The 24,637-nt window shown below is 47.5% G+C and overlaps 1 protein-coding gene across 1 annotated transcript in view; it reads right to left on the reverse strand.

Annotated features, from left to right (window-relative positions):
* Positions 1-499: 499 nt before the first annotated feature.
* The window catches only part of STAB2 (stabilin 2), a 153,692-nt gene continuing 129,554 nt past the window's right edge, over positions 500-24,637 (reverse strand). The window contains exons 56-69 of the mRNA XM_004418038.3: positions 23,775-23,924; positions 21,611-21,715; positions 19,933-20,040; positions 18,016-18,209; positions 16,773-16,914; positions 12,462-12,595; positions 10,669-10,831; positions 10,418-10,524; positions 8,277-8,396; positions 7,278-7,418; positions 5,729-5,839; positions 4,644-4,772; positions 3,471-3,587; positions 500-643 (exon numbers count right to left, since the gene is read on the reverse strand). Of these exons, the coding sequence (XP_004418095.2) occupies positions 593-643; positions 3,471-3,587; positions 4,644-4,772; positions 5,729-5,839; positions 7,278-7,418; positions 8,277-8,396; positions 10,418-10,524; positions 10,669-10,831; positions 12,462-12,595; positions 16,773-16,914; positions 18,016-18,209; positions 19,933-20,040; positions 21,611-21,715; positions 23,775-23,924 (1,772 nt within the window). The 3' untranslated portion in view covers positions 500-592. The remainder of the gene's footprint in view (positions 644-3,470; positions 3,588-4,643; positions 4,773-5,728; positions 5,840-7,277; positions 7,419-8,276; positions 8,397-10,417; positions 10,525-10,668; positions 10,832-12,461; positions 12,596-16,772; positions 16,915-18,015; positions 18,210-19,932; positions 20,041-21,610; positions 21,716-23,774; positions 23,925-24,637) is intronic.

Genomic DNA, 24,637 nt, shown 5'->3' on the forward strand with positions numbered 1-24,637 from the left:
AAAATTCATAAGGCAGATGTTGACTAATTGAAAAGGCCCTAATGAGCCCTAATAAGTGGATTTTACCTTCAAAGTTTGAATCCTGCTGTGGCAGACAATTTTTGTTTCCCAAAACACTAGATATATTCCATTGACTTTATTTCTGTTCCATAAACATTTATTGAGCACATTTTATGTGCCAGACACTGGGTTGGGTGCTGAGATACAAAGATGAATGAGGCAGGTCCCTGCCCTCGGGAGCTTACAACGTAACAGGGAAACAAGACAAGGTCACAGTTACTATAGTGTTGGGTAGAACATATTAAGTGCCACCTAACGGTACACAGAGAGGACAGCAGAGGGTCAGAGGAGGGAGACCAACCCAGAGGGGCAAGACCCTGGGTTGGTGGATGGATTTAAGATGGTCCTTAACCCACAGAAACAAAACAATCCCCCAGATTAACCAGAGAAGATGAGGTATGGCTTCTGAGTGCTTCCTACTTTAAAATGTTACAGGACCTTACATTCCCCAAAGGCAAGTGGTGCTGAGGATTCACAGTGGACAGCCTTGTTGAGGCCGTGAGTGATGGCTGACTGCAGCAGGTCTGGGCCCTCACAGGGCCCCCAGGGGGTCACTGCTCTCCAGCTGCTGGTCTTCCAAGTCCTGGAAAAGAGAGGTCTGTGAGACACACGGAGAAGGCACAGGAACTTCTGCTTGCCGAATCTTTCCAGGTCAAGCGTTTCTTGTGGCCACTGGTCCGAGGCCTTGATGAGGTTCAGGACATGCTATCCCAAAATATGGCACCTGGGCCTATTAAATATCTGAAGCTGAAGGAATTTTTAAAAAACAGAAGCAGGAAGGTCACTCTGACCTATTCCTGCTGCCCTTCTTCCCTGAAATGGGTCATAAAAGTCCCAGGTGAAAGGTACCCTCCTTCTACCAGGAGGAAAGATGACACTCATCATCGGAGATGGGGAATTTGGGGCCAAGAAATCTGTACAGAGAAACCTTGTTAAACTCACCTTACCTTCCTAGTTACTTCTTCACCATTGACTCCCCCAGCCCACACCTCTTTGTCTTATCACATCTTCACAGATGTATCGTTTGTCTACAAGGTATAAAAGCTTCCTGCTCTGGTCACTTTGGTTCTTCCTTCTCTTGTGAAGGCTCCCGTGGACATGTAAACATTCAATAAAATTTCTATGCTTGTCTCCTGCGAATCTGTCTTTGTCGGTTTACTTTTCAGACCCAGCCAGGGAGCCTAAGAGGGTGGAGGAAAACTTTTTCCTCCCCTACAGCCTCAATGCGATTCTTCCCCAAGTGCCCTGTGAACACATGTATAGTGGGAGGGTTCCATCACGCTGCTGTCTCATGGCTCGTGTTGCGAGGCAGGATGGTAAGGTGGTCAGGGCCTCTCGTTCTGGGAGAGTCTCTGTTTGAAGGTGTGTGGCCCTGGATAAATCATTTCAACTCTGCTATAGTTTTCTTATCTATAAAGGGTCCACCTCACAGGGAGGTGGTAAATTAGATAACTACCTTAAGGAAGGTATAAGCACCCCACAAAAGGTGGCTATCACTATGATTACAAAAAACTCCTTTTGAGTTGAAAATTCATCGTGAACCAGGGGCGGCTCTTGAGCATTTGAGAAAGTCGAATTGGAAGCCATACTCCAGAGGCAGCCACCCGAAGCCTTCCGCTGTCTATAGCTCTGATCAGCACAGAAGCTGTGTTAATTAGCATAATGGATGTGTTCAAGATGTCTGGATTGGCTACAAATATTGTGTAGTCACCCTATCCTTCAATGTAAAAGGCATGAGAACCTAGCACATTACTGTTTGGGATGGGATCCTTGGCTTAGGATTCCTGTTACTGGAACATTTTTGCCCTCTGCTCTGACTAGAAGGTTTAGCTGACTCCTGCATCTCAGACACTCCCTCTCCTGCCTCAGGAGAATCTTCCATGCACGGGGCTCAGAAGGCCTGGAGAGCAAGGACCAGGATGGATAACTTTTTTCCCCCTGCTTTTTAAATGAGGTTGGTTTCAATTTAGTAATGCTTACAGAAATAAACTATTAGTTAATAAATGCAATCTAGCTGAACTTAGCCGTGCAATTTGAACTGGAAACTTGTACATGGGTTTGATTAAAAAACAAAATAGATGGGCCGGCCCTGTGGCTTGGTGGTTAAGTGCGCGCGCTGCGATGCTGGTGGCCCGGGTTCGGATCCCGGGTGCGCATCGAGGCACCACTTCTCCGTTCATCCTGGGGCCGGGTCCCACGTGCAGCAACTGGAAGGATGTGCAGCTACGACACACAACTATCCACTGGGGCTTTGGGAAAAATAAAATAAATAAAAATCTTTAAAAAAAAAAAAAAAAAAACAGGATTTATGATCTGGTTATTTTGCAATCTATTGCAACTATATTAAATCTGCTACCACATTAAATCTGCTACCACAGGCACTAAGAACCACAAGATATTTACGTTTGGTTCCCTGCAGAAAAATAATAACATCTATTGCACTATACAAGCTTAAAAGTGGTGCAATAGAATATTCTTAATGTTCCAGTGCCAACTTAATAAAAATTCAATGACCATAATATAGTCTTGCGTGGGGAGGGACAGCATAGGTACATGCACAAAACAATTACAGCAGCCCTCTGGCTTTGGTTACTATTGCATGAGGGTTCTAGAACCACACCTGCCAAGATTAAAGTAATTCCTGGACCTGAGTAATGCTGTCAGCTCAGTCTTCTGAGGTACAAAAGGACACTCAGCGTAACAGCTATTAATTTTTCTTATTTTTATATAAAAGGAAGAATTAAGTTTTATCCCTAGCTTCTCAGTCCAGAACTGGTAATAAACTACAGGCAGGGTGTACCTTCCACATTCAGTATGAATGGGGTACCCTCCCACGGGGGCCCCCTGGGGTCAAGTCACTGGAGGCCCCTTCTAAGCTCAAGGATCACTAACTCTAGAACAATGGTCCTTCTTAGAAGACCAGAGTGGAATATGCACTTCTAGATATAAAAGACCTCATCAAAGGAACTTACCCCCAAAAGCGAGAAGCAGCTCTGACAACAAGCAGAAAAATTTTGGACAACAGTGTAAACACAAGTTTAAAGCATAGCTAAAGGAAAATTACCTTTTTAAGGCCTGATGTGCTATTTTGCATCGGCTACCTCAGAAACGTTTGTGGCAGAATTCAGCCCAAGATTTCTTCTGCTTGTGACATGTCACCTGGTCGTGAGGTTGGGGGTGGGCAACCTCTGGTTCTCTCCTATCTGTAATTGATGGAGGCTTCTGCTGTCCACCCAGAAGAACCCAGGAACATGGAACAGCCACGTGGCTTCCTCAGCTTGCAATACCGGCTTTTAGGTTTGTTGCCCCCAGACATGTTCTAAAAGTTTTTCTTGGTGCGAAGCTTTTCACTGAGATTTGCTGAAAGACATCATTCCCCTGCACCCCAATTGATAAAAATGCAAACTCACTGAGAAGGGGTCATAGGAAGGTTCTGGAGGTGCTGAGGTCGCGCTCTCATACACGGGGTTCGAGATATTCTCGGGCTGCTGCTTGCCAAGAGGTGCAACGTCGATATCCTCTTCCGACTGCATGGAAGGACAAGCACAGGGTTGAGAACCAGGGTGTCCCCAAGGCAGCAGTGGCTCATCCAAGATGGCAGGTAAAGCAAGCCGTGCACCCACCTCCACCTCCAGGAGCCTTCTCTTTTTAACAGTCCTTGATTGAGATCTGATTTGCATATAACAACATGCACCAGTCTTAAAAGTGTTCAGTTCGATGACTTCTTACTATGTCCACCCAGGTGTGACCACCACCCAAATCAGCACAGAGAGCATTTCCATTGCCCCAGGAGGTCTCATGCCCCTTGCCCACCAATAACCAATCCCATGCAGGTGACATGTCCAAAAGGCTGGAGTGGTTTCCTTGTCCTTGAACTTAATACGGTGTGTACACTTGTGCTAAAAATGATGCTTTGAGACTTGTCCCTAGAGCTTATAAATATGCAAGTCTTCTGCTAGAAGGGTGAGCTGCTGCTTGGGGACTCTGGAGTCTTTACCAGCAGGTCTGGAGGAGGCAGCAGGAGGAGAGGGTGTTCAGGAAGGAGGGGAAATTAGATAGGGAGGGTGCTCAGCTGCTGCGGAACCTGTCCCAGGGTCACCCCATGTCAGCCAAGTCCCACTGATCTGGACGTGGGCTCAGTGGGTCAAATGGGGGAAATGTGTTTCGCTGGCTGCAGAGTGAGGCCTCTGGCTGTGCAGGTCCCTGACCTGTGCCCCCCCCATCAGAGTCAGCCTGGAAGCGCAAGCCAATCACAGTGGGCGCTTGTCTCATGAATCCTCCAAGGTGAGCGTGCTCCTGGGCCCTGGTGCCTTTGCCTCCAAGCCAAACCCTTGGCACAGAGGCTCGAGGGTCCACGTTACTGCAGCCCATCACTCTTCTCACTAAACCCTGTCTCTACCAGGAACAGGGGCTGGGAGCTGGCACTGCTGCCCCTCTTAGGGGCAGAGACCCCATGCAGGAGGCCGGAAGTGTGTACTAAGCACCCAACTCCTGAAGCTTCCAGTCAGCTGAAGTAGCCCCGAGTCAGGGGCTGGATTTCAGAGAGGACCCCAATACCATGTTCCTATTTTTCTCTCTCTTACCTCAAAACGCTGGAAGCCAGTTGTTCTCCGGTTTAGTCGAAAGTAAGAATATGCACCCAAAGCGATGGCTCCAGTGACCAGGATGATGGCAAAGAATATCCCTGTTCCCAAGCCAGTGTGGACTGAAGTCTGAACACAGAAAGGGCAGGGGCTGGTACTGAAAACTGATGACTTCCCAAAAGAGGTGTGCTTTCTAGAGCCCACCGCATTCTTGCTGGCCTGGGGCATCTTGAGGCCAGTTGGGATAAAGTAATGATGAAATAGTTAACATGTATCTAGACCTTGCACTGCCAGGGTCTGTTCTAAGCCTCTTACCTAAAATAATTCATTTAAATGTATCATAGCCCAGAGATAGGGACAGTTATTATTGTTTCCATTTTTTACGGAGGGACTGAGGCACAGAGAGATTAAGCACTTGCTGAATATCACACAGCCACTGAATGGTAAAGCACACAGCGGTGAGCTTTAAAGCCAGCCTGGCTTTGGAGCTTATGTGCTTAACCACTATGCTATGGAGCTTCCCAGCAGCCAGCTGTCCTCCCCCCTCCCTCACACTTTTAGAACAAAATTAGCAGACTAAGAACAACACTACCACCAACAGCCAATCAACCAACTCTTACATGGCATGTACTTTGTGCCAAGGAATGCTCTAATTATTTTATATTTATTGACTCATAGTCCTCCCAAGAACCCAGGAGGGAGGCATTATGACCCCCATTTTGAAGATGAGAAAAATAGGGCTCAGAGGTGTTCTGGGACTTGTCTGAGGTCACACAGCTAATGACATGGAGGGGCCAAACCAGAGCTCAGGATTACTCACTCCCTGCCAGTGGTTTCTCCATTGGCCCATCCTGCCCCTTCCTTTCAACAAATATTAGCGGTGACAGGTGCTGTGTTGCTAATGCACAGGAGTGGGGCGTGGTGAACCAGGGCCAGGCATCCCCAAGGCGAGCTGCCATGGATGGGGGAGGCTCCTCCAGTCTCCAGAGGCGCAGGGTGGACAGGGCCTCCAGCAGCAGTTTACTGCTTGGGGAGTGGACATTGGGGCTCCTCCTGGCCCCTCACCAGGAGCCCTGGATACTCACCATTGGGGCGGGGGGTGCTTTTAAGGGCCTGGAAATGACATGAATGATCCCATTGGAGGCAAAGATGTCCCACTGCAGAATGGCTCTTCCATCGACAAACCTGGTCTCATTCTAGGGAAATGAGAAGAGGATTGATGGAGATCTGCGACCATCTGGCTCTTTCTCCCCACGTGGGCAGCCCTTTCGTGGAGGGAAGGTGCTCCGTTTTCCCAATGTCCTGGAGCCTGGGTTTCAGGCTTATCTTCACTCACAGGCAGCACAGGACTTCTGCTCACGGTCTGGACACTCCAGAACCCATTAGTTGCCCTTATGCCGACAAGCTGATCTAAGAGCTGCAGCGAACCTAAGGGGTCATTCTGTCCGGCCCACTTGTCTATCAGATGAGGGTTCAGAAGGAAATGGTCTGTCCAAGATCACCCAGGTAGTAAGTGGCATACCCCACGCCTCTGGAGTCCAGATCTGCTGCTCTGAACATCACACCACACTGTTAGAAAAGGGATTTTTAAGGGATCTAATTCCTTGCTAAACAAAGTGTGATCCACTGGCTTGTGGTGTGGGCAATCACCTGGGCGTTCATTGGAAATGCAGAACCCAAGGCCCCACAACCCACTGCTGAATTACAATCTGCATTTTAACAAACCTGCAGGTGATATAAATGCCTGGTAAAGTTTGAAAAGCATTGGTCTAAACTACTAATGTTCAATAAAAGAAATCATTTATTGCCGGTAAAAATTAAAAAATAATACTCATTTAGCACCTGCTACACATCAGGCACTATTCTCGCACATCGCAAACCTTGAATCACTGAATCCCCATGATGGTTGTCATGGCCATCATTACCACCACCACCACCACCACCACCACCACCACTTCTAATATCAGGACCACCACCATCATCACCACCATCATCATCATTATCAACATCATCAACATGATCATAGCCATCACTATCGCCACCACCACCATCATCAACATCAATAGCATCAGCATCATCAAAATAATATCACTATTACCATCACCATCAATCACCACAATCGTCATCATCACCACCACTATATCATCTCCACCACTATATCATCACCACCACCATCATCATCAACACATTACCATCATTCCCATTTTTTGGATGAGGCAATTGGGACACAGAGAAGTTGGATAACTTGCCTAAGTTCCTACAGCTAGCAAGTTGCAGAACTGGTTTTCATACTAGAATCATTTGACTTCAAGGCTCACATGTCACTGCCTGGGATAGACTGACAATCTGACAGAAACAAAGGTGGAGAATCAGACAGCTTTAAAATGGTTTCCTATTTAGTTCCTCATTACTAGCTTCCGGGGCTGGTGGTGACCAATGGCTTATTTCCCAAGGAGTATGGCTGCCTGATAGTGTGGTATGTTATGACGTGCAGCTAATACCATCCCCTATCTGCAGGCTTAGAATGTACTTTCACATTATAACAATTGCCATATATTAAGCACCTACTGTATGCCAGGGGCTTTGCATGAATTATCTCCTGTTCTCCCAGTGAGCCCAGAAGACTTTTCATACCCGTTGGCGCTGGTCCTGGCTGGCGGTGATAAGCAGCTGGCTTCCCAGCCTAGTTCTCAGGAGGGTACCATTGACAAGGTCGTTGTAAAGAAAGATGCTGACCTTGGCGAGGTGGTGCTCGATGTCCCGCCCAGACAGCGTCTGAGAGGAAAGGAGAAACATAGGACTGTCTTTAAAGGCCAAGCAATACTTTTCTTTTTAGTGATAAAGAGGACACAGAAAAAAATGTCACTTCTGATGACCTTGGCTTTTCTCCCTCCATGTGGAGATGAAGAAATGTCAAGTCTTTCTTTGGCTTTTCGTTGCCTGGGTTCTGCCAGAGGCTCACTTCTAGCTAGGATGGGGCATTGAAAGTCATCTTTATGGTCTAAGCAGAGCTTCCCAGTGTGTCCCGGGACAAGTCGGTCCTGTGTGACTAAAAGTGGGCAGAGGCACTGCCCCTCTCAGCCCTCAGGTGGGGTAGGGCCTGTAGGTCAGCCATCTGTGGGTGGGCTGAATAAATATGACCAATTCCTCTGTGTGCCATGACATGGAGAAGGTTGGTGTGGTAGATTGATGGCATCAATGGCCCGGTTCTTCACCCTTCTCCTTACCCTTTGCCATGTAACTCTGAGGACCTTCCAGTCTGACTTTGGGCTCAGCCACATGACCTGCTGGGCCACTGGCATGTTAGCCAGTGTGACCAGATGGGCTTGAAAAGCGCTGGCAGGACTGGGCTTGCTCTCACCACTTTCTACCATTGCCGAAAGAAGATGCCCGGGCTAGCCTGCTGGAGGATGAGAGCCCTGTGGAGCAGAGCCCAGCAGGCCAGCCCATCTCGGACACGTGAGCATGCCTGGCCAAGCCCAGAAGCATCGCCAGCTGATCTGCAGATGTGTGCGCTCAGTAAATGCGTAGCCACTGAGCTTTGGGGTGATCTGTGACAGCGCTGTGGTGGTCGATAACCGATGCTGTCTGCAAGCGCTAGTCTAAGACCCAGACACCAGGGACCCGACTCACCTCATTTTCCCCCAGCCCGCTGTTGTGCGGCACGAAGAGGGTGCTGCGGGTGGACGGGTCAGTCAGGCGTTTCAGGAATGCCCGGCCGCTGGCTGAGCTGTTGGAATAGGCCAGCACTTCCTAGGGAGGGGGAGGAAGGGATCAGATGGGCCAGCCCTGGTGTGTGAAGACTGGGGTGGCTGGAGAGGGTCACAGGACACCACCCGTCTGGGCATATTCCTGACGTTAGCCCCCACCCAGGCTGCCACTCCTCTGCTGTTTCTTCTGACTTCCCCTGTGTGGGGGGTTTTAGGAGCACTTTTGCCTTCCTCACGAATCCTATGGTCCTAAGTCACAGCCACATCACAGACCATTCTCAACATGGCAGCCTGTGCAATGACGTGAAAGGTGAAGTCAAATCTTGAGTCGCCTCTTGTTAAACCCTGCAACGGCCCCCACATCACTCAGAGGAAAAGTCAAAGTCCTTACAGTGGCCCATGAGCCCAAACCATCTGGCCACTGTTTCTCCTCTGACCCCATGTCCAGCTGTCCTCTCTCTGGCTCACTCTCCTCCAGCCACACTGGCTTCCTTGCTGTCCCTCAAACTTGCCCGAAACACTCCTGCCTTTCATCCTTTGCCCGGCTGTTCCTTCTGCCTGGAATGTTCTTCCCCCAAATCTGCATGCTGACTCTCTGCCCTCTGTTCACACTTTACTCAAATGCCGTCTTCTCACTAAGGCCTTCCCTCATCACTCTGGGCAAAATGGGAACCCTGTGGGGCCCCTCCCCTCCCCACCCCACCCCCTGCTCTACCTTTCCCCCCACAGTATATATCACCTTCTAGCATTCAACATGATTTACTTATTTCTTCTGTTTATTGTTTATTTTTTTCATTGATATATCTCAGCACATAGTGAGTGCTCAATTAATACTCACTGAACACATTTTAAGAAATCACACTATCCAGTTCAACTTTGTCATTGTGCAGACAGGACTACTGATGCCCAGGGCAGTTAATTAATTTGCTGAAGGGCACACAGCCAGTGGGTTTTGTTCTGACACTGTCTTTTCTCTGAAATGCTGTCACAAGCCAAGCTCCCACACAGCAGAAGTGTTAGTTTGGATGTTTATCTCTAGAGTATTTACAGCAACTTTGATTTTTAGACCAGTTAGATGGATACCTTGGTCTGTGGACAAAAACTTATCATTTTGGGGTCCTTTGTCTCACTTCTGCTTTGGTCCTGCAAGCCCTATACTTATGCCCAGTCCCCTCTCCTTAGCTGTGTCCTTGACCTTGCTAAGCCTCAGTTTCTTTATCTACAAAATGGGAATAATAGCAGAAGTGACCTCATAAGATTGCATGAGGATTTATTTCTTCTATCAAGTATTTATTGAGCACCTACTATATACCAGCCACAAGGCAGAGCAAATCCTTTCCCTTATGAAAGGGAAAGTCCTATTCTGTGGGCTGAGTCAAAAGTGCTCTGACAGACTCAGGACAGTGCCCAGTGCAAAGTCAATGCCAAGAAATGTTAGCTCTGGTTGTCATCATTATTAGCTCAGTTCTTTGATCAGCCAACACCAAATGCTTCTCCACTTGGGGCTTTCTCTTCATTGGACATAATTGTAGAATTCTGAAGTGACTTGAAGGGCAGTGCAAAATGCAGGTTGACTCCATGTTGATAATTTGGCTCATTGGGTGATCACCAGGCAGGCTTAGCTAATTGTGTCCCACCCTGTCCATGCAGACAACAGAGCATCTCATTCCTGCAGATCAGACTCTTAAGCTGCTCTAGAAGCAAACAGAAATAATAATACTCGCTAACACTAATATAGCATGTTCCATGTGCTGGCCACAGGTCTAAGTGCTTTATAGATATTAACTCATCTATTTATCACAATGACCCTATGAGGTTGGTGCTATCATCATCTCCATTTTACAGATGAGGAAACTGAGGCCCAGAGAAGAAAGGAACTTGTTTAAGGTGATGCAACAGGTAAGTGGCAAGCCCAAGCTTCAGATTCAGGCAATGTGGTCCAGTGTCCGTGCTCTTAACCATGAATGTGAGTCTTTGCCTTCTCTCAGGGACTCACCTCTCTAATACCTGCTTTGAAGCAACTGCTCCTTCCCGGAGGCGAAAGCAAGCAGACATGGGACTTACCGTCAGGAAGTTTGTGAGGGAAGGCAAGGACATCAGAACCTGCAGCAGGTTGCCACTGCACGAGAAGCCGTCGCCCACGTAGCCCACCTTGCAGGTGCAGTTCACATCTGGAAGGCAGGAGCACACAGGGGCCCACACCAGTGAGGCAGGGGCCTGGGCTGCCCCAGCTCACCCTTGGAGATTGGGGGCCAGGCTGAGGATGGCTCAGCAGCTGCCTGGTCTGGGATCTGGAGTGGAGCTGGGGCAGTTACCTTTCATCCGGTAGCAGAAGACATCCCACATTTCACTCTTGTTTCTTGGTCCATAGTCCACTATCCCAACGGCTCCAGAGCCACAGTTCTGGGAGGAGAAGGCTGTAGGGTAGGCGACCTGCCCACTCTCGAGCCATCCTGCTGAACAGAGGTGGTACTTGGCCTGTAGGGACACAGATGTGGCCACAGGTCAGCTGCAATTTCATATTTGTTGTGGGGTCCTTTGGTTAACGTCTGATTCCCCCATCAGACTGTAAAATCCATGGAGTGAGGGGTTATGGCTCATTTTGCCTATTGTACTCCTGTGCCTGGAACATAATAGGTGCTGATTAAATTTTTGTTGATTGAGCCATTGGATAGATGAAAGTGGTGCCCTCTCTTTCTTGTAGGTGCGTGAGTCCTTCCCTCTCATTTCTCTTCTCTTTGCTCTTGAGAAAGGATGTGCTATCAGCCATTTACCCCTGGGTGCAAATTCTTCTGCTTACGGGTTGATAGAACTCTAATTGATCATCACCACCATCATTCCCATCACCATCATCATCACCACCATCATCATCATCACCGTCATCATCCTCACCATCATCCTCACCATCACCATCATCCTAACACTTATTGAGAGCTTATTCTGGGCCACTTTCTGTTGCAATGGCTTTTCATGTGTCAACATCTTTAACCTTCACATCAACCTTTTGAGACAGGGACTTTTAAAAAATCTCTATCATATAATTGAGAAAATTGAGGCAAAGAGAGTTAAGTAACTTGCTTAAAGTCATACAGCCAGCAAGTAGCAGAGCTGAGATTCAAACCCATACAATCTACTCCAGAGCTCTTAATCTTAAAAATTGAGTTCCTACTGTGTGCCCGTCACTGTGCCCTATTACTTTTAGTCTTTTTACAAACATGCCAAGTAGGACAGAGGTTTCAATGGCTTGATCAAGGCCACACAACCAGCAAGCAGGAGAGCAGAAATTCAGACCCTCCAAGATGCTGGGTCTTGGCATCAAAAGCTTTGTTCCTTGGTACAGAAACGTCAGGTCTGAAGAAATGTAGAGAGATTTGGTAGTGATGGAGGTTGGAGGAAGGGCCCTAAAATCATACCATGTAGACCTTGTCTACTCCCAGTGAGCGATCACTAGCAGGTAACTCCAAGGTGCTGGCCTTTCCAAATGGGCAGGGCTTCTTTAGAGGCCATGAGAGTAGCCCTGGCAGAGGTCCATTTCTTAGGTGGCTGTGGCTGAGAGCTGGGGCAATCCCCATTTACTCCCTTCACAGCCCCTCAAGAAACACAGAGCTCCAGCTATTCCAGAGAGACTTGACTGCTTTGTGGGCTCAAGGAGAGCCTAGGCTTGTGGTTATTGATCTCTTTCTGGCTTCCAGCTGTGAGGTATGCACTCCCAGTCTGTGCCTCTGCCTTGATGGTTGAACGTCATGAAAGAGAACAGACTTTTGGAGTCAGGGCTACATTTGAATACTGGATTTGCCACCTCTTGGCTGGGTGACATTGGGCACATTACTAAACCTTCAGAGCCTCGGGTGCCCTATCTGTAAAATGGCAAGAGGGACTCCTACCTCCAGGGATGTTGTAAGGATGGACAGTAATGTCAATGAAGCACCGACACTGTGCCTGACACATAGTAGATGCCCAATGGATGTGATGAATCGTTATTGCTCCAGGAGCTCCCTGCGCTCCTCTCCAGGAAGGCAACAGCCTAAGTCTCCCCTATGTTAAGAAGAAGCTGCACCTCCTCCCCTGGGGACCCTGCCTGCACCTGTTCCACCAACTGGGAACCTACCTTCTGGGCATAGGAGAGCTGGTTGTAGGTTGCTATGGTTGCAGCTTCGTTGGCACAGGCCTCTCTGGCTTTGTCAAAGGTCAACTTGTACTGGCCCAGCGGGGAGCGTAGATGGAACACTCCAACGGTGGTATCTAGAAGGGAAGGAGAGGAATTGTCCTTGTCAGCCCGCCAGGTGGGCAGTGCTTCCATCAAGGGACTTTCAAAGTGGAAGGCCAGCCGTATCCGAGGGTGTCTTGGGAAGTGACCCTCCTCCAAGATGTGTTGAAGCCCGTCCTTTTAAATATTTATTTCTTTTCTAACTATAAAAATAGCACGTGTTCATTTTAGAAATCTGGGCCACACAGAAAAGTAAGAAAAGAAACAAAAAAAAAATCACCTATAATCCTACTCCCTGGGAATAACCATTATTTCATAGCTAGTATTTTGGTGTACTTCCTTCCAGAATTTTTACTTTATTTTTTGTAACTTTGTCTTTTTTTTTTTTTTTTGTGAGGAAGATCAGCCCTGAGCCAACATCTGTGCCTATCTTCCTCTACTTTATATGGGACGCCATCACAGCATGGCTTGACAAGCGGTGCATCAGTGCGCGCTCGGGATCTGAACCTGCGAACCCCGGGCTGCCGCAGTGGAGCGTGCGCACTTAACTGCTGCGCCACCAGGCAGGCCCCTGTAACTTTTTTTTTTGATATAATTTCAAACTCTTCCAGTCTTTTTTCCTATTCATTTACATATCATATATATTAAAAATGTGGCAGTATACTGCAAATGTAGTTTTTAGAAATCTTTTTGTATAACAACATTAAATCATGATTATTTACCAATATTATAAATTTTCTCTGGCAACATGATTTCCCCCGATTCTTATAATTGAATGATTTTTGTGAACTTTACAGCAATGAAAAAAATACATTAAAGTGAGTTTTTGCCAAGGACTCTGTGTGTTTTATGATCACCACTAGGCCTTTAAAAAAATTTTCTAGCCATTTTCCCACTAAGATAATGGAAGATTTTTATCAATTTTTCCATAGCTGATCTTTTTTAGCTAGACAATTGAACACAGAGACCAGAAATATAGTTCAAGAACCAAATCACATTTTTATATGGTCAAATTCCTTATCAAATGCCACTAAAAGGGCAGTTTCTATACCAAAAAAGAGCTAACTTGAAGACTTTCTTTTAAAACCATAGCTCAGTAGTGCATTCCATAGGTCATATGATCTTGTCAGTCTATCTGAAATGCAAACACTTACCAATATAACAGCTTGGGGAAGGATGAAAAGAAGTTTTTCCCTTGTCTCCTTGCCAAGAAAACACAATTCTTAATAGTGCATTTAAGTGGATGTATAACAGTATATTTGATCATCCTTTACTGTTACTTATATGTTGTTGCTAATTTTTTGTGATGTTAGGTAATGCCAGGATGGTATGTTTATCTTTATTCAATTCTTAGATTGTTTCTATAGGATGTGCTCCTTGAAATGGAGCTACCAAATCTAGGCATGCATTACTTTCAGGCTCTGAGCACACATTGTCAAATTGGTTGCTGTACAGTCTGTGCTGGTTTGCCCTTCTCTGAACCATGTGAGAACAGGCACTTCCTCTTGAGTGTGCGGTGGCTGTAACCATGCCCACACGAAAGGCTGGGGCATTACCCCAGTGCTGTCCTGTCTTGTAAGGGTAACCACTCAGTTACAACAGAAGGTGGGTCCAGTGTGATGCCCAGTCACTTAGTATCACTACCAACATTTTCTTGGTATTCATAAGAAAGGAGAAGAGAAAAGCCCCCTGGAGAAGATGGATGATGCTCCATGAACTCAACAGATTTCCACCTGTCGGTGAGCTCTGGGAACAGGCAGAACTGGCTGAAAGAATTGTGCCCTAAAGAAAAAAACCAAGCATTTCTTGACTTCACACTCCTTGAAGCAAATGACTCATAAATCAACGTCCCTGGTCCCCATTCTAAATAGCAACTGCCTATCAAATCTCTCTGCTTGGAAGTCCCACCATCATCATGAACATAGAGTGTCCCCAACCAAGCTTTCAAACTTCTCGTCACCTTCCCTCCCATCTGCTTTGACCCAACACCACCACTGGGTTTGGTCTCTTGAGATGGAAACCTTAAGTTTCCTTCGTCTCATTCCTCCTCCCAGTAGAGACCCTGTTACCTTGGGGTCATAGCCTTGATATGATGCTCTGTCTCCTCCTCATTGCCTCGTCCTTCTCAGTCAACCCTTGAGAATTCTCTGCTGTCCATGCTGTCCCCCAGGCAGAAATACCTTCCCAGCTCCTCAGTATTTAGCTCAGTTCAAACATCTCTCAAGTCTCCACCATAGTCTCAGGCCTCTATTCAGCTTCTCTGAGGACTCCCTCTCCCATCTTACCTGGAGATCTTTCCCCTCTCTGACTATTCTTTAAAATTTTTTTTTTATTGTGGCAAAATATACATAACATGCAATTTTCCCTTTTGACCATTTCAAATATACAATTCAGTGGAATTAAGTACATTTACAGTGTTGTGCAACCATCACCACTATCCATTTCTAGAACGTTTCCATCATTCCAAACAGAAACTTGGTACCCATTAAATAATGACTCTCCATTTCCCCTCCCCTCAGCTCCTGGTAACCTCTATTCTACTTTCTGTCTCTGTGAATTTGTCTATGATAGGTACCTTATATATGTGGAATCATATAATATTTGTCCTTTTGTGTCTGGCTTATTTCACGTAGTATAATGTTTTCAAGGTTCATTCATGTTGTAGAATGTATAAGAATTTCATTCCTTTTCAAAGCTGAGTCATATCCCATTGTGTGGATATACTACATTATGTTTATCCATTCATTTGTTGATGGACATTTGGGTTGTTTCCACCTTTTGGCTATTGTGAATAAGGCTGCTGTGAATATGGGTGTACAAATATCTGTTTGAGTCCCTGCTTTCAACTTTTCTCTATTCTTTCTCTCTCATTTCAGTTGCACCATCAGCATGAGATAAATTGCTGTCTTCTATCTTATTACTTTCTTTTCCTGGTCTTATTAATTAAAAAAATTTCTCCAACTACATTGGGAATCTCCTTGCAAGGAGACAATGTCATATATCCTACATGTTTCCCCTGCTTATATACATCCTCTATCTCATCCCCAAAAGGGATTCGAGGTGTCTCAGGACTTTACATATGTTATGTACTGAATGTTTGTGTACCCCCCAAATTCATATGTTGAAATGTGATGGTGTTAGGAGGTGGGGCCTTTGGGAGGTGACTAGGTCATGAGGGTGGAGCCCTCATAAATGGGCAGAGCCTTTATAAAAGGGGCCCCAGAGAGCTCCCTTGCCCCTTCTGCCACATGAGGATACAATGAGAAGATGGCAGTCTGCAACCCGGAAGAGGGCCCTCACTAGACCCTACCGTGCTGGCACCGTGATCTTGGACTTCCAGACTCCAGAATTGAGAGAAGTAAATTTCTGTTGTTTGTAAGCCACCCGGTCTATGGTACTTTGCTGTAGCAGCCCCAATGGACTAAGATGGTACACAACAGATGTTAAGTCAATAGTTATTGAGATGTATAAAAACTGCCTCACTAAAATTACCATGTCTGTAAAACAAACCTGACCCAGTCAGAGACATCCAATAAATCTTGATCCGCCATAATACGCGGTGCTCTGAATTGCTTTCTGAACCACTGAAGTCCCTCCTTGCCCTGGCTCAGAATTACGATTGTGGGTCCTTTATGGCTTTCACCCATCAAATTTCAAGATGTCCTATCTCCCGCACTCTGCACTTCTACTTGGCTTTTTACTTTATCGTGTGTTATGATTCTTAGTTCTGTTATACCTGTGGGTTTATTAGAAGCCCTTCAAATAATCTTTGGAAGTGAATGGGATGTATGCCAATTAATGTGCTTATGTGCAATGGGATATGTGCCAATCAAAACAGCTGCTAAGAAATTGCTTCTGCATGTGGCAGGCACTTCCTCTTTGTTATTGAAACCCTAAACTATGCTCCTGAGATTCAATTCCAGTCAACAGGTGCAGGGGTTACTAAGCAACTTGGGGAAAGCATGTATCAGGAAGATTCATGGTAGTTGACCTTTGAGCTCCCTCCTGGTTCTGATGGCTTGGGGTCCAATTCTGGGTTTAGTCCTTCCCTCTATGACAGAAGCCTGCTGCCTGCTGGGTGCTGGGTCCTGGGCAATGATCAGGCTGTTTGGACTCGGTTTGTAATTTGTTTTTCCTTTTGTTCTTGCACAGGTCCCTTCCCCAAGCCGGAAGCCCAGGGGCTTCGGGCCAGCAGTGCCTAGCCACACTGACCCTGGAAGTGGAGGTCGGCACAGTCGGCATCGGCGTGGCACTGCCCGTTGTCCTGCAAACAGCGGTCAATGGGCAGCTGCTCCAGCTCACAGTCCATCCCGGTTCCCACGTAATGACTTTTACATTCACACTTGTGCTTGCCCTGTGGGGAGAGTGGGAAAAGATGACAAAGCCCCTTCTCTAGGACCCCAGGCCCCCCGAGTGCTCTGCGGGCCGCCATCCAGCATAGGAGATGCTCAGAAAGACCAAGAAAAATGCCTCTCCTGTCCTGTGGGAATTCAGTTAGTGCTTCGTCTTGCTTTTGTACAGGTTTGTGATGAAACGTCATCCTTTACATCTCAGCTCAAATGTCGCTCCTCAGAAGGACCCTCCCTAAGCCCCCTAAATAAAGTAGCTCTCCGGTCCCTTCTATCACATTGGCCCAATTACTGTTCTCCACGACTCCTGGTGCTCTCTGAAAGTGTCTTGTGCATTTGTTTCTGCAATGAGTGTTGTCCCCACCCTCTGCAACAGCACACAGTGGGTGCTTGATCACCATTTGTTGAATCGATGAATAATCTTGTTTAATCCTCACAACAATCCTATGAGGTCTGCCTTATTATTAGGCCCACGTTGCAAATGAGGAAACTGAGACTCAGAGAGATTAAGTAGCCAGCCCCAGGCCACACAGCGTCTAAGTCCAGGAGCTAAGACGCAAAGGCTGTCTGACTCTAGGTTCACGTTTATAACCATAACGGACATTATCATCCACCATCTTCTCTACCCAACAGATAAAAGAGCAACAGGGCACTGAGTCCATTCTAAGAAGACTTGAGTGAGTGCCCAACTTGCACTTTCCCTGCCACTTCTTACCAACTCTTTTTGGTTTAATAAACTTTTTATTTTGAATAATTTTAGATTTATAGAAAACGTACAAAGATAGCAGAGAGAGTTCCCATATATTCTTCACCCAGTTTCCCCCAATGTTAACATCTCACATCAGCATAGTAAATTACTTACAACCCAGAAATTAGAGTTGGTACATTACTATTGCCTACACAATAGACTTTATGTGGATTTCCCCAGTTTTTCCACTAAAGTCCTTTATCTGCTTGGGACATAACCTTGTTTTTAGCCCGCAGACCTGACAGGAAATAGACTGAGGTGGGAAGAAAGCTTAGAAGAGGCTGAACGGTAAGCAGAGCCCAAGCTGAGTGAGGCACGAGAAGCTGCTCCCAAACTTCCCGAGGGAAGGGGGACTCACCGGGCCTGTCATCCTGCAGGTGGCATGCTCGTGACACCCACCATTGAGGCCGTCCGCACAGGGGTCTATCTCCGTGCAGCTGTGGCCATCTCCCCTGTAGCCCTTCGAGCAGCTGCAGGAGATCTTCGTGCCCTTCTGGGAGCACTTGGCTACCTTTGCACAGCCCCCGTTGTTCTGTTTGCAGAAATCCACAACTGCAAGAGCAGGGGACAGAGGGCTCAGTTAACCACCATCTGTGTCACTGGGGCTTCAGATTGGGGGCATAGGTCATCCTAGGACCAGTGGCACTGGGGGAGTAAAAGGCCCCAACATGTCGGCACCTCTCTCCCTCTGTGCTGGCCTTGGAAACACTAATATCCTGTGGCTAATACCCTCACAGACCAGGCCTGGTGGCCCTTGTCCTCCTCTGCCCTCAGTTGTCACATATGTTTAGGCTTCACTTTGGTAGTTTTCTGAATGAGTTTGGGAGTTTACTGTTAGGACAGTTGCCTATGTGTGTGTATGTGTGTGTGTGTGTGTGAGTTAGCACACAATTGAGCACCTTGTGGGACAGACATTGTTACCCCCATTCTACAGATGAGCAAACTGAAACTCAGGGAGCTTATCTGAACTGACAAAGGCAAAACAGCTATAATGTGGGGGGCCGGGACTTAAACCCAGGTCGGTTTGGCTCCAAAGCCTGTGCTTTCCCCACTGTGTCTGCTGCCTCTGATGACCTTTGTTTTCACGGCCTCCCAAATTTCAGCCCAATAGTACACTAGCTCTAGCCTCAGGAGTAGCTGGAGAGCCGTCTGATTCTCTTGCCTGCCTTTTCGCTGGAGTCATGGCAGCCACTTGAGACCCTGAGAGAATAGACATAAGGGCAAAAGGCCTCACCCTAAGGATGGCAGAGCAGAAAGACAGAAGCTAGGTCTTTGCTGCCATTGTTGAGCGCTGACCCACTTCTGGACTGCCCTGTAGCAGATTACAAAACAGCAGGTATAGCAAGATCTCATTTTTGTAAAGAAAGTCTATATCTCTATATGAGTTTTTATTCAAGAAAAAAGTTAAAAGTACTTGTGGCCAAGATGGGTAGCTTTCCCCAGATACCTATTGTCTTCTTTTTCTATAGTAATAGATTTTTAGCTGGGCTCATGTTGCCCAGCCAAAGACTACATTTCCCAGGCTCCCTTGCAGCTAGGTGTGACAGATGATGTGGGTCCAGCCAATGGGATGGGAGCAGACAGGATTTTAGCAACTTCTAGGTGTATCCTTACAGGGAAGGAGGTTTGCCTCCTTCTTCTCCTTTTCCATCCTGCTGCCTGGGATGTGCTTATGGAAGCGGCCATCTAGGGCCAGGCAGGTGAGTGATGGCAGAGCAACAAGATAGAAGGAGGCTGGGCCCCCGATGACCTTTCAGAGTGAAACCCTAGGTTAGCCCTGGATGCCTCCATTCAAACTGTTATTTGAAATAAGAATAAGCATCTAAACCTCTGCCTTGTTTTATGTCACTGTTCATTTGGATCTCTATGAGCCTGTGTGGCTGAACCTATATCCTAACTGCTAAAGACAGCCATTGCAATGTTCAGAATGGTTCTCACAGAGTGGTGAGTCTGTGTAGGTTTAATTGCCATTGTTTTTTCAATACTGTAGTGTATTTTCTGAAATTTTTAAAGTATGACTGGATTACTTGTAGAGTTACAAAAATGCTGTAAAATAAAGTGCCTCACAGTTTGCAAAGCAATTTCATGAGCTGGGAGGTGGGCAGGTCAGATGTGAACAAACCCATCAAGGAAGCTGAGTTGCAGAGAAGGTGGGTATTGCCAAGTGGCCCAGGCAGGAAGTAAAAGGGCCAGGCTGGAGCCCAGGCACTATGACAGAGTCGAGCTCTGCTCCTGCAGCACGCTGGTATTTCACACATGCTCGGAGGGGACCCACCTGTGCACGTTATTCCATCCCCTTCATAATTCAGGTTACATTCACACGTGTTGTTCTCCTTACAGGTGGCATGAGCAGAACAAGGAGGTGTGCACACTGGGGGTAAAACTGCAAAGAAAAAGGTCATCATTCGTCCTGCACGCATGCCATGAAGAGTTGGGACCCACCTAAGGCGTCTTCCCAAGACTCTCTGACCTCCACTGTGTTTCAAAAGTGCCCCCTTGCAGCCAGAGGATGCAGGTGACTTGCTAAGGTCCCTCCCAGCCTGGAGATTCTGAGATTCCAGAATTACTCCTTTATATTATGACATTGTCTCTGCAATGTTATCCAGATTAAAATGCAAACATGTTACCTTTAGGGGCAACCAATTAAAACTTTATACCTCAAAATTTGCTAGCAGAGATGAATTTGGCAGATTACCCTAAGGGCATGGGGTTCCAGATGGAGATGGTTAAATTGGAGGAGAAGTTCCATGGCCTTCTGAGGGCACCAGTGGGCTTGGGAGAAGTCTGGAGCTTTGGTGGTTGGATGGGGCTGCAGGGTCAACAGGCAGCATGAAGCCATGGGGCGGTAGGGGAGGAGGAGGGGGGAGGAGGAGGAACTGAAGTTAAGGGTACTATCGGAATTCTGGAACTTCAAGTTGCTAAAGCCCATAGGAAGAGCTTAGTCATGCCCTTCTGACCCCGGGGAGGATGAAATGACAGTGATGCACATTGGATAATTCAACCTTCACATCTCAGACCTTCCACCAGCACACAGGGCTTTGGGTACGAGAGAGGCTTCAGAAAACTGACTGCTCAGTGAGGATCAAGATTCTGACGACGATGATAACGGTGACAATGATAATGGCAGCTACTCTTTGTGAGCACCCACATACACTGGGCATGTCAAAATACCACCTCTGACCCTCACAACAATCCTCCCCCTGCAAAATGCGCACCATGCACTCCTTTTTAGGGATGAGCATGTCTCTGAGTCTCAGAGAGGGTGGGTTATCCCATGCTGTTTTGTCTAGTAAGTAGCAGAATCAGGGGTCAGATCCTGGTTTTCTTTTTTTTTTTTTTGGGGAGGAAGATCAGCCCTGAGCTAACATCCATGCTAGTCCTCCTGTTTTTTTTGCTGAGGAAGACTGGCCCTGAGCTAACATCCGTGCCGATCTTCCTCCACTTTATGTGGGACGCTGCCACAGCATGGCCTGACAAGCGGTGCATTGGTGCGCGCTCGGGATCCGAACCTGGGCTGCCAGCAGTGGAGCGTGTGCACTTAACCCCTACGCCACAGGGCCAGCCCCCAGATCCTGGTTTTCTACGTGTGTTTTCTATGAAACCACTTGACCTCTGTGTCAGTACACATCTGGGCCCAGGACCACGATCCTGAGGGACCATTCCTGCCCAGTCCTGTATTCTTTGCCTGAGATGGGTCCTTCCACAATTGTAGCTGACCACATGGTGGTTTCATGGGTTCGCGTTAAATCTTTTCATCTAACTTTCCTTCAAGTCGCCAAACCTCTTGAGGCCTGGGGCCACACATCCAAAGCATCTTTTCCTCGTGGAAAAGGGAACACCTGCTTTGCTGTTTTTTCCAGGTGTCAGTCAGACCCCCCAAGCTCAGCTGGATGCTCTTGGCAGCGACCACTGCAGCATGGTGCTGCCGGTGGCTGACCGCTCCCATGACAGACCTGTCTGAGTGTCGCAGAAGCGGCCCGTCCACCCTGTTTCGCAGACGCACTGCCCGGAGCCCGTGATCCCGTCATCGCACTCTCCGTGGTCCGAGCAGCCACAGGCTGTAAAGCAAATCGGAGTGTGATCAGGAATTGGTGATCAGGGATTGAAATCCAGTCAGCCTGCTCGCTGACCACCTGCTGGCTGTGTTGTCGGTGTAGGAGGCACCATCCTTATGCCCTAGTCATTCGTTCATTCATTCAAACATTCAAAAAATAGCTTATTCAGTGGCTATCATGGGGCAGACACTAGCAGGCAATGAGGTTACAGTGGAAAACATTAGACATAAGGTCCCTCTTGTCATGGAACTTATGGTTTAGGAGTAACTGGCTACTGAACATGTAATTATAATACGGTGAGTGTTATAAACACAGAAGTAGAGGGTGTCATGGGTATGTAACAGAATAGAAGGGGGAGAGAAACTCATCTGGGGCCTCCTAACGAGAAATCTAGTTAACAGTAAAATCTTCAAGAGATGTAAAATCTTCCACTCCTCGCCACCCCCAGCAATACCACCCCAGCCCAAGTCACCACCAGTGCTCACCTAGGTTGCTGCATTAGCTTCCCCCAAATCGGCCCTGCTTCTGCTCTTGCTCTGCTACAGGGCAGCAGGAGTGATCCTTTCTTTTTTTTTGTGTGTGAGGAAGATCAGCTCTGAGCTAACATCAGTGCTAATCCTCCTCTTTTTGCTGAGGAAGACCGGCACTGAGCTAACATCTGTTGCCAATCCTCCTCCTTCTTTTTACCCCCCAAAGCCCCAGTTGATAGTTGTATGTCATAGTTGCACATCTTTCTAGTTGCTGTATGTGGGATGCGGCCTCAGCATGGCCGGAGAAGCGGTGCGTCGGTGCGCGCCCGGGATCCGAACCCGGGCCGCCAGTAGCGGAGCGCGCGCACTTAACCGCCTAGCCACGGGCTGGCCCTGGAATGATCCTTTCTAATCTGCTCATGACACTCCTCCATTCACAATCCTCCATGGCTGCCCATCACACTTAGAATAGATGCTGAAGACCTGTCTCTGGCCAAGAAGCTCCTATGTTATCTGGCCCTTGGTGACCTTCGGATTTCATTTCCTTCCTCTCTTCCTCTTCTTTGCCCCTCTGCTCAGCCGCCCTGGCTTCTGTGCTATTCCTTGCATGCCAAGCTTGCTGCTGCCTCAGGGCCTTTACACTTGCTCATCTCTCTTCTAGGAAAGCCATTCCTCTAATCTGTGCTGTCCAGTACAGTAGTCACTGGCTACACATGGCTATTTAAATTTAAATTAGTTAAAACAAAAAAGTCAGTTCCTCAGTCACACATTTTGAGAGTCCAATAGCCATATGTGGCCAATGGCCACCATTCCTGATGGCAGAGTTATAGAACATTTCCAGCATTGCTGAAATTCGATTGGACAGGGCTGCTGATGATATCCCCATGTCTGGCTCCCACACCTCGCTTAGGTCTCTAGTCAAATACTCCCTTTGTGAGATGTCTTCAAAAACAGCGCCTCCTTTCCTTCTCCCTCCTCTTCATCTGATTCTTTTGCTTTATAGCCTTTGTAACTATTTTTGTTTCTGCAGTTTTTATCTGTTTCCTCCCTTTGAATGTACATCCCTTGAGAGCTAGGATTTTGCCCCCTCCCCACACCACTGTATCCCTACAACTTAGAACAATTCCTGGCTTTTGAGCAAGTCCCTTAAGGCCTCTTTGTGCCTCAGTTTTCTCATCTGCTAAGTGGGGATAATAATAGTACCCACCTCAAAGGGTTGTTGTGAGGATTATATGGTAAATCTCCGTGCCTGGCACAGTGTAGGCACTCCATAAATGTTAGCCAGCAATATTCATAAGGACTCAGTAAATATGTGTTGGTTGAATGACTGAATGACTGAATGTGGTTCAGCCACAGCTTGCCTTGGTGGCTGCAGGGGATGTGAGTTTCACTTCCAGAGATGAGGCTCTTTCAGTGGATAGAAACTGGGAACACATCCAAGGAGGGGAAAAGCATGCAAGGGCAGGCAGATGGGAAGTGGGTGGTCGGGAGAGAGAGGAAGAAGGATGCTTCCAGGTCAGGCGGATGCTGTGGATGGGGACAGGGAACACACAGCTGAACGACAGGCTAGCACAGGGGAGGGGGCCACATACGCTGACAGTCAGGCCCGAATCTCCCTGGCCAGCACAGCTCACACGCCGTCCCGTTGAAGCCGGTGTTGCATTTGCACTCCCCCGTGGCCGAGTACTGATCGAGGCAGACACCTCGGTTATTACACGGGGTATCTGGTCCTCCAGGGCAAGCTGGAAGAGATGAGACAGCCGTGACTCAACAGTGTCCCCAGACCCAGAGCAGCTCAGCACCCTTGTAAATGTGCTGCCAACCTGTCCTCAGCTGTGGGTTCTGACCTCCATTAGCCCAGAGGGATGGTGGCCCTGGGGACACACCCACATAGTGTCACTGGATGTTTAGGGCAAGCCACTGGCCTATGGGACATGAACTTAAGTGTATCTGATAGGATTCTATCTTGGCAGGGCAATATACTGAACCGTGCACTGTTTTGGGGGGTCAGGAGACCTTTATTTGAGTAGATCTGGGCTAAATAATGAACTTGCTCTGAGCTTCAGTTCTCTTAGGTCGAGATGATGACGTTGATGACAGAGTGCCCACTTGACCTATAGCACATCGTGACTATGGGCATCAAACGAAGTACTGTAACTGAGAGCATTTTGAAAAGACAAAGCACTGAACAAATATAAGAGGTGGCCCCGATTTTTGTGAATGGTCCACATTTTAGTGATGCAGAGTGGAGGCTGGGTGATTGCGTGAACTCCCAGCCCAGAGTTTTCTCAGCTGGACCAGGAAGAACAGAGAAGTATGCATGGTAGTTAAAACCATGGCTTCTGGAGACACACTGTGGGACCAGGGGCTTGCTTCTTACCCTCTCTGTGTCTCCATTTTCTCATTTGTAAAACGGAGACAACAATGGCATCTACTTCCTAGGGGTTGTTGCAAG

The sequence above is a fragment of the Ceratotherium simum genome, chromosome 25 (genome assembly GCF_057802395.1).
Source record: "Ceratotherium simum simum isolate JZ-2026a chromosome 25, ASM5780239v1, whole genome shotgun sequence".
NCBI lineage: Eukaryota > Metazoa > Chordata > Mammalia > Perissodactyla > Rhinocerotidae > Ceratotherium > Ceratotherium simum.